The 13,032-nt window shown below is 36.0% G+C and overlaps 3 protein-coding genes across 3 annotated transcripts; 1 reads left to right on the plus strand and 2 right to left on the minus strand.

The window, feature by feature from the left end:
* Nucleotides 1-967: 967 nt before the first annotated feature.
* On the minus strand, nt 968-5,170 carry MELLADRAFT_115762 (uncharacterized protein; the record flags this gene model as incomplete). The annotated part of the gene is made up of 7 exons (XM_007407208.1): nt 968-1,377; nt 1,494-1,611; nt 1,727-2,029; nt 2,290-2,439; nt 3,155-3,541; nt 3,678-4,559; nt 4,646-5,170. 7 exons carry the CDS (start codon nt 4,991-4,993, stop codon nt 1,289-1,291), a joined length of 2,277 nt encoding a protein of 758 aa, XP_007407270.1.
* A 1,022-nt stretch (nt 5,171-6,192) lies between these two features.
* MELLADRAFT_34476 (uncharacterized protein) lies at nt 6,193-9,848 on the minus strand (the record flags this gene model as incomplete). The annotated part of the gene is made up of 17 exons (XM_007407207.1): nt 6,193-6,253; nt 6,366-6,595; nt 6,694-6,835; nt 6,926-7,006; nt 7,127-7,216; nt 7,312-7,476; nt 7,560-7,690; nt 7,777-7,948; nt 8,060-8,229; nt 8,331-8,667; nt 8,735-8,795; nt 8,871-8,992; nt 9,096-9,219; nt 9,303-9,323; nt 9,407-9,420; nt 9,506-9,606; nt 9,675-9,848. The coding sequence occupies 17 exons, from the start codon at nt 9,846-9,848 to the stop codon at nt 6,193-6,195; spliced, it is 2,196 nt and encodes a 731-aa protein (XP_007407269.1).
* A 2,105-nt stretch (nt 9,849-11,953) lies between these two features.
* On the plus strand, nt 11,954-12,783 carry MELLADRAFT_61177 (uncharacterized protein; the record flags this gene model as incomplete). The annotated part of the gene is made up of 2 exons (XM_007407140.1): nt 11,954-12,551; nt 12,653-12,783. 2 exons carry the CDS (start codon nt 11,954-11,956, stop codon nt 12,781-12,783), a joined length of 729 nt encoding a protein of 242 aa, XP_007407202.1.
* Between the last annotated feature and the right edge of the window lie 249 nt (nt 12,784-13,032).

Raw genomic sequence — 13,032 nt, forward strand, 5'->3', positions numbered from 1 at the left:
CGCAATAGAAGGTTGATTAGTTTGAACAAGGGGTTCAATATGATGTGCACGAGAGAGATGTTGTATCATCAATTTTGTGCTGCCGTTCTTGTCGACAGCAAGAGATCACGGGAGGTGTGTCGGCATTGTTGGCAGCGGTGTTGGCGTCAATCAGTCCTTGTTGGGCTTGGCAGATGTTCTTGAGGACACCGTTGACCTCTTCGGTGACAAAGTATTGCCACACCCAAGAAGATTGTGCGGTGGTCATGGTGTTGGAGTCTACTTTGGAGATGGAATCCAAGGGAGCCAGGCTGGAACTCGGAGTCGACATCATAGAACAATGTAGAGTTGAAGCAGATCTAGTGGCAGGGGTTCTAGAGACGGGGGTTGACATATGATAAGGAAATTGATCGAGATATCCCGATAACTGGAAAGTTTGTTAATTGAAGATCTACGTGATCACAACATTCATGAGAAAATTGGTTTCATAAGGGTCGGCTGCCTGGGTGGAGCAGCCAACCTGGGGCGCCCGCGGGGCTTTTGTGAATCTCATCAGGTTAGGTTTACGTGTCCCAAGGCGTGGACCGTGAGCTTCCTGGATACCCTTGGGCATAGTCGGCCGGGCAGGGCTGAGTCCGGGTCACAGCCCTAGTCAAAACTGCCCAAATTGAGGCAAAAACCGTCAGATGTTACCGACAAAATTGGTATCAAAGGGCTCAAAAAGCCACTTTTTCAAGGTATCAATCAATCAATTTTCCCCAATTTCTGGTTAGATGGTTCCATAGGAGCTTTCCGGGATCCTCCTTAATTTATCTAAACAATTCTAAAGCTACAGCCATATTCATAATTGATGAACATTTGAAAAAAAAAAAAACTTTTCAAATGATCAACGCAAATTGTAAACAGGTACAGCCCAAAACATTCACTTGTCATTTGTCGCAAGTTCATCAAAACTGCAAACGGCTGTATATAAGTCTTCTTTTTTTTTCAAAACCAAAAAATAAAATTTCACAAACAAATCACACACAAAGACAAAGACATAACAAATCATAGAATTTGATTTTTTTTTTCTTTTCAACACTCCCACCACCACCCACAACCTTCCATCTTCATCTTCTCTTTTTTGAATCGTTTTCCCACACAACTTCTTCAAAAAAAACCCAAATTTCAGAAAAAAAACCAAAAAAACACTCCCAGAAAAAAAAAAATTCATAGAAAAGAAAAAAGTAATATTCAAATAAACTCAAACTTTCTCTTTTGTTTTTGTTATGCGTTTTTTTTTTCTTCCCTTTCGTCTCGTTTTACTCTTCTAATCTTGATTAAACCTTTGTAAAGTTTTATCTTTAACTTGTTCCATAAATCCTTTTTTACTATCATCATACATTCCAACTGGTGTACCTAAAAAAAACCCACACACACACACACCAAAACCCAATATGATATCAGAAATTAAGCTCCCTTCTACTCTGTTTGTATTCAGAAACTCAGCGGGAAAAAAAAGACCCATCACATACCAGTCGAAGCACCAAGTCCAACTCCTTTTGTATATTGTGAAGCCGAAACCGGTTCGACTCGTCCTCCCGTTCCATTTCCTAATCCTTCACCTTTTGACCATCCCATCTTAGCCAACATCTGTTCAAAAAGACAAACCAGATCCAAGAACCAAAACCAAATTAAATCACATCATCATCGATTAGATTTGGAAAAACCAAAGAGAAAATCGATTCAAAAAATCATTTTTTCTTACCTGACTACCCACATTACTAGCTTGGATTCCATCTTTATCAACCGAAACAGGTGTTTCGATCGGTAAAGGAGCAGGTTCATACCTAGCCTTCTTAGCTTCATGTAGATCTGAACTATTACTAATCGGTACATCAGGTTGACCAAAGGCTTCACGTCGGGCTGCTGCTCGATCGGTATACTTGGTTCCATTACTACCTTCTCCAAGATCACTACCACTTGCTGCTCTTTTGGTCGCTGTGGATTTCATACTGGCTTGTTTACGTAATCGTCCTGCTTTTCTGGCCGTTTCACTTTCTAAATTGGTCTGTTGATTTGTAAATCAGTATCAGTTTCGAGAAGGAGAAAAATGGTGTTCAAGAAAAATCAATTTGATGAATTTTTTCAATTGATGAAGTTCGGTTTTCATAGTCGATTGTTATTCAAAGTGACCAATGTGAATTTTGCAAAAAGAAGATAATAATATTTGATATGAAAAGTACGTCAATAAATTTATTCCTTCTCGTGATGATGATAATGAAAAAAAGTTTTTTGCAAAAAAAAGCCGATATAAGAAATCAAGAGCACCTTATGTAAATTAGATAATTCATTATGTCTTGCTAAATCCTCTGTTGATTTAAATTGACGTTGACAAAGTAAACAGGTAAGTCGAATCATATCGCTGAAATCATCTTCATTGCTGTTGTTGTTGTTGTTGTTGTTGTTGGTCTCATGATTCTGTAAGTTTCAAATCAATTAATTTTTCAATGAGTTTTTTTTCATTTCGGTCATTCAAGAGTTAAGTCAAAATTCAGTTTATCAATTTGAAGTGTGTTTAAATCTAAGCTCAAAGTAAGTAAATGATATTAATCAATGAAGTTTAAATCGAAACTTGATATGAGCTTTCTTTGAGAGATCTTCACATGTTCATATCTTGAAAATGAGAGATAGAGACCTTCGTCTAAAACACATAAGATAAATAAAAAAAACTCATAGAGATGTTTTCTCACAGGGTTCTCAGGGTTAGTGACCGGTTCTGAACTGTCTTCAGTGCTTGAAGGATCTTGAATCTTCTTGGAGTTCCATTTTTCAATATTTGCTGCCATCTAGAATACATAGAGGGGAGGACGATCAGTCTTGTTGATATTAAACTCAAGTAAGATCTGATTCAATAAAATCCACTAACCTTCTTGCTCGCGATTAATTCGGTACCTTTCTTTTTATCAGTCTTGGTTTCTGAAGCTTTTTGATGTTGCATGGTCAAAAATGTGAATATGAATAAACTGAAACTAAAAAAATTGATGATTCATATATTCTAAAACATTGAATAGTAAGACAGACCCTTTGCTTGTGTTTGATCAGTATGATTAACTTGAGAATCTTGCTTTGATGGTTCGGAAGACTTGTTTTCCGGATTTGTTGATTCACGACTTTCAACATTGTTTTGATCGACCGACGAAGAGACTTGCTGTTGGTCCTGAGAGAGAGAATCATTTGTAGGATTTAAATTGTTAGATGAGTTTGTGATTTTGACTGTCTCTGACTTGGAGCCGGACTGATCATTGTCAATTGACGACAAAAGTTCTTTCATATCTGCATCTTCATCTCTTGTAGAAGTCAGCTTGCCATCATGTGATTCTTGAGTTTTCTTAATACCATTGTGATCATCTGTCGCCTCTCCATTGGACCCTGCAGGAACGAAGACGGCTGAATAAGCTTTATCATCCCAGTAAGCTAATTCTTGTCCTCCAGGGCCTTGAAATGACCAATCAGAAGGAGTATAAACTGGATGAAATGAATGTTCATGAGCAAAAGTCACAGTCAAAACTCGAGATCGAATCTGAAAGCCACGAGGGAATAAACTCGTGTTCAAAAGAAGGGAAAGAGCTTTGACGGCGATCTGAAAAGAGATCGGTTGTTAGTTACAGGATCTAATTTGATAGGGATCGATTGTTCTGAGTAGAAGACACGCAAACCTGAACGTCAGAAAATTGAACAAAAGCGTAACCCCAGCTGCCACGAGTAAGTCGGTCTTTGATCAACATCACCTTTCTGATCGAGTCAGGAAGAACGGTTTGAGATGGATCAGGTATGTGCTGTAGGTGAGTAGCAATCTCTTGTTCGGTGGTGATTGGATCAAGTCCTCTCAATAAGAGTATAGAAGTCGGAGTGCCACCAATATCACGAGCCCCATCATTGAGAGCTGAAGGAGTAGGATCGATAGCTCCATTATAAGAATGATTACCTCCTGATTGTTCTTCATTCAAATCAACCACCGGTGGGGATCTTCGAACGCCTTCTCTTTCTCTATGTCTAATTTCATAAGGTATCTTTTCTTTTTGACTATAATCAATCTTGATTTGTAAGCCATCACCAGATCGATCAAAAGGAGAACCTTCGGGCTCTTTCCAAGTGACGAGTGGAAAGCAAGGCTCGACAAAGGAGCGCGCATCGTCTACAGTAGCAAAACGAGCGAATCCATAACGCTTACTGAGACCAGTGTTACGGTCATAAATGATGGTGACAGTATCGACTTCAGCACCATACTGTTCTAAAAAGGTACGCAAGGTGGCTTCATCAGTATGGATCGGTAAACCCATAAAGATGACAGATTGGGTAGGCGCTGATTTCTCTTTAGGTGGACCATGATTGAACTGGGTGTTTAAATCGTAGATCTTGTGGTGGTGATTCTCATGATGCCAACTTTTGTGACGGTCTTCATGAGGAGCGAAGCCTTGAGAATGGTACGAGGGCGAGGTGTTTGAGTTGATTGATGATGGACCACTTCTTGATAGAGGATGAGCATAAGGGTGAGGGTGGGATATATAACGCGGAGGACGCTGATGATGAGGTACAAACTGTTGAAGTTCATGAGTATAAGTGATTGAAAGGATCAAATGAAATGATGATGATGATGATGAACTATGTGAGTTTGATGACATACTTCTTGAGACCTTCGAGGATTATGTGGGTCATCATAAGACCTTCTAGAATCTGCAAAAGGAGCCGTAGGAATAGGTCGATCTGAAGGATCACGTTCATCATAATCCTGTCTTCGATCAAAGCTTCTAGGAGGACCGACATAAGGAGGACGAGATTGACGATCAGATGAAGGAAACCTAGGATCAATTTGAGTTCTACCATCATATTGATGATGATTAGAATGTCTACGAGGATCATGATAAGGTCTTTCTTCCGATCTAGGTTGAGGTCTTTCTTGATAATCTTCTGATCGATCCCATTCAGCAGAACGAGGTGTTCTAATATGATCTGAAGAATGACGATTATACATTTTGAAGGTCACTAGAGGTGAGAATGGATTTTGAAGTGATGATGATTGATGAATAATCAAGGTTCAAGTGATGATGAGTTTGAGTGAATGAATTCAATCGATCGATCGATAGCTTGGATGACTGAATATAGTAAAACTAAAGTAAAGTAGTAATGGTAAAGTGATGGTAAACTAATGATAAAGTCTTGTAATCAAGTTTGAGTACTTCTTTTGATGAGAAAGTGGGAACAATCAAACTCAAAATGGTAATCAGTCAATCAAATTTTAGAAAAATCCAGAAGGAAATCTCAATTCACATAACAACTACTAAATATTAAGACCCTTAAGAAAACACCATTCTCTGAGACTGCGCAGTCACTTTCTTTCCTTGGAACTTGACCTTTCATGACTGAGCGAGAACAAAATCTAAAATTATGACACGAGTAACAGAGAAGCTCAACTGCGAGCATATCGATTGGTCCTCAGACCCACTCGTCTGCTCAAGTATGTCGATCCACACACTACATCATCATCCGCTGCTGCTCACGAGACCAAACTATGATATTGAAAAAAATGTGATCAAAATCAAAGAGATAACCTGAACTAAAAGAGAGCACGAGAGAGAGAGAGAGAGCTCAATGAAAAATGTATCCTAACTTCAATTCACCAGTATAAAATTCCTCAGTTCATCTTCTCAAAATCAATTGATTCTTCATCCCACTTCCTTAATATATTTCTAGCACTAGCATATAATCCAAATGATTTTGAAAAGATTGATGGAAGATGAGCAAAGTAAACGCTCATCATCAATCCTATTCTTGAAAAAATGTACCATGAAACCAAATGTAAAGAATCTAAATAAGATAAATATGATGGGTTTTTAAATAACTCAGACACCTTTACCCAAACCAAAAATTATATTTTTTCAAAGTAAACCTTTTTTTGATCAGTTACCCCAAGTTAAAAAGGGGGTATAAAATTAATCCAACCAAAAGAAAAGAAAAACTCACAATTTATTTAGCTATAACTACCTACATCTCAAAAACTCAATCAAACTGTTTTCCCTTAACCAAAACTGAAGAAAAAATTCATCTTTAATTTTTGTATGTAATTCATTCATTCATTCAAGATTTTCTTCTTGGTTTATTCAAGAAACAAACAAACAAAATATTCAAATTCAAAAACTAATCCACGGTTTTGAGTTTCAACAAAAAAAAAGATTAAGTAGACCAATCAATATCACGACACTCCTTATACGCTTTTCCCAAAGCCCAAATAGTCCTAAACAACCCCACCAAAAAAAACAACAGAATCATCATCAATCAATCCATCCCAAAAAAAAAGAAAAAAAACCGCTCAATTCTTTCCAAGAAAGAAAGAAAAAAAAACTTACCAAGCAAACTTATAATTAGGATACATCACCGAAGTAGTTTTATTAAAAAGACCTTCAATTTCTTCTTGTTCCCATTCACCATTCCTCAATTGTCTTTGCAGTATCAATTTACATGCTTTTTTAATGATTTCTTGATGTGGATATTTAACTGAAATCAATCCTAAAATCACCCATGAAGTTTGAACAACTTGTGATCTTTTTTCATGTATATAAATCCCAAGTTCACATGACTTTTTTTCACACACACACACACATACACACAAATCAAAGTATTAGAATTTCGAGTATTTTTTTGGGGGGGAAGCGAAGGGAAGGGGAAAAGACTGACTTTGAAACTTTCACCCCAACCACCATCTTCCATTTGTCTATCAACAAGAAACTCACATGCTTTTTGAACGGTTTGACTGTTTTCATAAGTTTCTGAATTTAATGAAAGTGATTCAAGTGCAAACATAGTAGCATATGTAAAACTAAAAAAACAAACAAGAAAACCAAACACTGATCAGGAAAAGAAACTGATTTTTGAAAGTTCAGTATTGGATAATGTCGATTAAACTTACCAAACTGCCCAAGATCCATACCAAGATCCATCTTGTCTTTGTTCTTTACGAATAAATTCAATGGCAGATTTTCTAGCAAGACTATGTTTGTGAAAAGAAAATCATCATCATCAATTCAAGTCAAATTTCAACCCCGATCTTCGTCCCGCCCTCCCACCAAAAAAACAAATGATCAATCAAAGAAAATCACCAGCATCTTACCTAATCTCTTCTGATCGATAATCCTTATAATATTTATTAAACACACTTAAAGCCGTCGTACAAGCCGTTGTACATTCAACATAACACATCCTATGAAGATTTTGATTTAAACCCAAAGTTCAATTTTAGTTTTACATCTTCGCATTTCCAAAAGCCTACCCAAAAGAAAAAAAAATGAGATTTACTCTACCATTGTATTTGAAAAGACTTCAGCAGGACTAAGCCATTCTAACCATTTCGGACCACGAATCAATTCATAAGATCCATATCCACCATTAGAGTTTTGTAAACTTAAGATCACATCGACTGCCCAACACAATCTTTCCTTAGAAACCAATTTAGGTGTATACCTAATTGATTGAATCAAATCATCCTTCAGTTCAGCTCAAGAGTCTTTCAAAGTTCTAGAAAAAGAAAACGAAGAAAAACTGACTCTAATTCTTCTTGTAAATAAAGAACAGATTTTAAGGCTTCTGCCGTACAATCACTAACAGTATATCCCTGTGCTTTAGTACTAAAAGGCCAAGCTCCTTTAGTAGTATGACGATAAGCCGATCCATAATACTATATCGAATCATTTCATTCTTCAGAAACTCTATCAACACATGATCATGAAGTATGTCTTCTTTTGGTTCTTCCTATTGACTTACTTTTGGGTTTTCTACAATTTGACATCGGTCTAACCAACCAAGAGCTTTATTGACTGTTTCTTGAGTAGATTGATCATTTGAATTTGCTAGATTAGATTCAACTAATGCTTGGGTAATAAAACTTAAATCCCATAATTGAGATCCATTAGTAGCTAAGAGCATCATTCCTTTTCTAAATACGAACGAAAAAAACAAATCAAGTTAAATTTCGACCGACTTTCTAAATAGCTCTTATAATTTTTCACTCTCATTCTGTATAAATCAAAATCTTCAAAAGACTTACTGTGTCATCCATAGAAATTGATGTAAACTGGCTTGATGTAATTTAAACGTTTCACTATCTGATCCATCACGATCCCAAGAAATTAATAAATTCATCATTTTATTAACTGGTGCAAGAGCCTGATAATTGGTATTCTCATCCTCCATTTTACATAAATCATAAACTCTATCCTGAAAGATCGTCAAGTAATAGGAAACGTGATGAATTGAACAAAAGAAACAAAGTCAGATAATTTTTCTCTTCAATTCAATTTATCATCATCATGACTTACAAGTCCAGAGTTTCGAAGTCTTTTAGGACAAACCGATTCCCAAACCCCAAGAACTTTAAAAAGTCCATCAGCAATCGGATGATGAGGAGTATATAAATCTTCTTTTGAAATTAAATTTCGACAGTTTAACCAATCAATCGATTCATAATCTTTAACATATAATTCTTCTCTTAAAGATTTCAATAATGGATTTAATTCGATCTTTAACCTTTTACCCCAAAGATAACTCATGGCTAAATAAACTTGTCGACTATGTACCCACCATCTCCATGGATGTAAAGGTAAGAATTCAGGTAAAAGCCAAAATTCAGGTGGGATCGGATTGATACCTTCCCAACTGAAAATCAATGAAGAAAAAAAAATCAGTTTAGATTTCATTAGATGATTATATTTAAATTTCTTACTCGTATACATTTAAGAGTGAAAGCCATAGTTTTCCCCATGTAGGTATTCCAGTTGCGCCACCTATCATTCAAATCATATCATGATATCAGCTCAAAGAATAGATTAAACGAATCAAATAAGATGAAGATCATTTACCTAATGCGTGTAATGTTCCACGAGCTCTTACTAGCATTGGAGCTTCTGCATCAACACCAAGTAATCGACATGCAACATAATTGAGAGCAGTTCCAAAGACGGTAGATTGACCAGCAACATGTCTTTATGGGATGTACAAATACCAATGTCAGCAAATGTATATCCCAGTATGCCAATCGGATCTGATTTTGAACACGTGTTGGAAAAAACTGGTTAAAGGCTTACAATCCCCAACCTTGATCACGTGGGCTCTTACCGCAACGTTGCTCGTTTGCAAGATACCGAGCTAGTTCTTTGGTGACTTCTTCTGAAAATGGTGTTTTGGTAATATAACATGCTATCACCAAACCTGATGCAAAACGTGACCAAATAAATGTGATTTGATTAGAAGATTTGAATAGCAACAAAATTATTTGATCACTATAAATTTACCTGGAATTAGAAATAGAGGACCTTTTGAACCATCCAGCGTTTGTGAGACCGAGCAGTGGTCAGTGTGAGATCAAGCTGAACATGAAACCTTCAAAATCGCCCACCTCCATACTCTCCACTACATATTGTATATAAGATGAGTTAATTAGTGATCTTTATAAGTTTGAAATCTTGTTTTTTTGATTTAGAAATTGATGACTGACCTCCAATGTCCATCTGGACTTTGAAGTTTTTTCAAAAATTCCAGTCCATTCTGTGCTGCTTTCAATGGATTACCTTCAGGATCGGGTAAAGCTGGTCCTTTCTGGATTCGAACTTTTCAGTTAATCAACTCAATCAATCGATCGATCGATTCAAAGCAATACCACCTACAGAGTGAATCGATAACCAATATTTGCTTTCGAATGATTGTGGTCCAAGTATTCTATCAATCGAATGATCGTATTGCCAATCAACTTTACCATCGTCACTTGTATCGACATGCCATCGAGTCAAATCAGTTGATCCTAATGGACCAGGGCTAGGGCTTTGAGTAGCAGTGGTCATAATTCGACTTGAGTGAATTGGCAATGCGTTCAATACTGGGACGAAAGGAAGCCTATCGTACCAGCACTACAATCTTTATCTGATTTCTAATAGAATTTAAACGATAGGAGGCATTCGAACTTCAAAGGGGCGTTGGGGTCCGGAGGATCAGCCGTCACTTTACTTCAAAAAGGTGCTTCCAATATCAAACTTCAAACTGAGTTTTGTCCATCTTATACAGGTTGTGTCAAAAACGCTAAAGAGCAGCTTACATAGCAGGCTTGTCTTGAAAAGTTCTTTTCTTCTCAAAAAACCTTCAAGCATTCATCGACAAGTCTTTCTCCTTCTTTCTCTCAAGAAAATCCCACTATATCCCTATTCCCTTGACTTCGTATCGCTTCTTAGGCTCTTCACAACACACTTTTCATAAACTTTTCCAACATATACAACTTACCCAGATTAGTAAGAATGCTGAAATAATTATGTATGTATCATGTGCACCAATCCCATTAAAGATATTTAATCCAATCCAAACATTCGACTTCTCGCACTGCATAATTCTGACCGCGGGGGATTTCGAACGCGTCATATGTACGTACATTTACTACTGATGTCTTGAGAAAATCCAACTGATGAAGTTGTACGAACCGCTTCTGACCCTTTGGATTGCATACATACATATGTACATACATCACTCATAATTATTAACCGTCGTTCGCTGATTGCGGACAAACTCAAGAAATCTAAACCGCTTAAACTCCTAATACGATTGTAAACTTTCTTCAACTTTTACCCCTCCTTTTCCTTATCTTTTCAACTGTACTTATGTATGATGTAGGTAGCCAATCACACAGCGGTAAATCCTCTTATGTATCTATGTGATTCTCAAGTGAAAAAAGAACGTGCTGAGGTTTTTCTTTTAGAAAGCTTGATGGTGATTTTGGAATCAGTTGATATGATCAAGAATATCAAAGAGTGTTTTTTTTTGCTTTGTTTGTTACGCAAAATCATCCGATTGTTGATGTTTTCTTTGAGAACTAACAAAAAAAAAACCCAGAGCTGATCACACAATAAGATTCGAATCTATGATCATTGATTGAGAAAGTGGTCTAAAAATGGAAAACTCTTGAGATCCACATCTCCTCCAAGAGTCAAGAGTCAAGAACGTGTACAAACACACAGCATCAGGATTTTTTGAAAAAGTGTACTGTGTCAAGGCGGAAAGAAATCATTTTTTTTGGTCAGGTTTCTTCAATCAATCACTTTTCTCATCAACTCACAAATTGAAAAAAAAAACTTTCCCACACTTGTTTGCCGACTAAAAATCACAGCAGACCAAGAACAAGCCGGCTGCCGCGCGTCAAAAGAAAACACACACACACACACACCAGCACACACCTTATCATTCATCCATCAGTTTGAAATCAGATCATCAAATAACGTTAAGATACATATTTGATCAACTATATCGTCTCTGTACCCTTCACAGCGGCTTCAATCTTACTGGTTTTCTAAAAGGATGTAAGCCGAGGAATAGGTTGGTTTTCTAGATTTAGAAGAATCCTATGAAGTAGATTTAAAGGAAGAGTGTGTAAGATCAACTTTCAGGTATCTTGTTTAAACAAAGAACACATCCAAGGTTTCTTTCCTCAATTCTACACGATTAAAATTTTCTTAAAATTTCTATTTATTTGAAAATTAACCATTTCTCTTTGATGAGTTAAACTTTCATTTCTTTAGAATTTCAATTTTCTATAATAGAGATTTGTTTCGGTTCAAAGTTTGGTCAATTATTTCGAGAAAAGAAACAAAGAAAGAAAGAAAATAGAACACAAAAATAAACTCAGATTAGAATTTTCTTTGAATTGCTTGATAGTTTTACAACAAGAAAGACGTTCGTCTACCTATTTGAAAGAATTCCCTTATAAACTACAAACAAATTCACTAGTTTGTCTGATTTACATCTCGTTGTAATACCGCAATCTCTTTTCTAGAAGCTCTAAATCTTTCTCTTGTTTTTTTTTATTTTACATTAACCCTTCATCCGATTCTCAATTCATCTTTGCTTGATATCTTTAATCTCTTGTGTGTATTACTATTACTAAACCCAAAGCACTTTAACTTTTATGTCTTCTTTTAATCCTAATCCTGATTATGGATTTGGTTTGGATTATCTAGTAGATGATTTAAATGATTATCAACAATCAAGAGGAACCGGAAGAAGTTATCAATCATATGATCCATTTACTTATCCACTTTATCAAACTCCAACTCAACTTTCTAATAGTCATCATAATCACAATCCTACATCAATTTCTCAAACTCATTCAATCCAATCAACTTCATATCATTCTCAGCTATCAACCCATTCAATTCCATCTACAGCTTATTCTGATGCTTATAATCTAAATTCAAATCATCAAACCGGTTGGAACATTCCAAATTCCAATCCAAATCCTTCAAGACTTCAATCAACTTCCAATTTATATATCGGTAGTCCTAGTCTTTCTCCTCCTAATCATCAAATCTTGGATCAAAGATTTGAAAGAAACCCTAGTAGTCCTACGATCCATTCCAATCATCATCCAAATCAGACTCCTCGTATCACAAATCAAATTAGATCTAATTCTATCAATCGAGGTGGTTCGGGCCGTAGATTTGCACCTGCTAATAAGATTTGTGAAACTTGTGGACTTGGGTTTACAAGGAATGAAAGATTAAGATGTTAGTCAAGCTTTTTTTTCATTTTTTTCCTAAACTTAACCATGAACTTCACTGAGTCTGAATAGATTTCATCTCATTTTGTTTACCTTTTTTGTTTACAGATCATGTTGAACGTGTACATCTTCAAGTCGAACCTGATCATGCTTGTGAATTAGAAGGTTGTAATAGAGCTTTCAGACAGAGATCAGATTTACTAAGACATCAACGTACCGTTCATAGTTCTCAATCTTAGGATTTAATCACTAAAAATATCCATCTCTAAATCCTTAACTTATATCAAACGAGAGATGATGAATTCTTTTACATATCATTTGCTTTTGATGATTACCTCTTACATTTCTTTTAATTGATTTTCTTTCATTTTCATTTTCTATCACTCTTGGATTACTATGTAAACTTTTGCTTATCTCTTTTTCTTGATGTTCTTATTTGCTTGAGTGATGGACAAATGGATCATTGTTTTTTTAAAATATTTTATGAA

Source organism: Melampsora larici-populina (assembly GCF_000204055.1).
Source record: "Melampsora larici-populina 98AG31 unplaced genomic scaffold MELLAscaffold_8, whole genome shotgun sequence".
NCBI classification, from domain to species: Eukaryota; Fungi; Basidiomycota; class Pucciniomycetes; order Pucciniales; family Melampsoraceae; genus Melampsora; species Melampsora laricis-populina.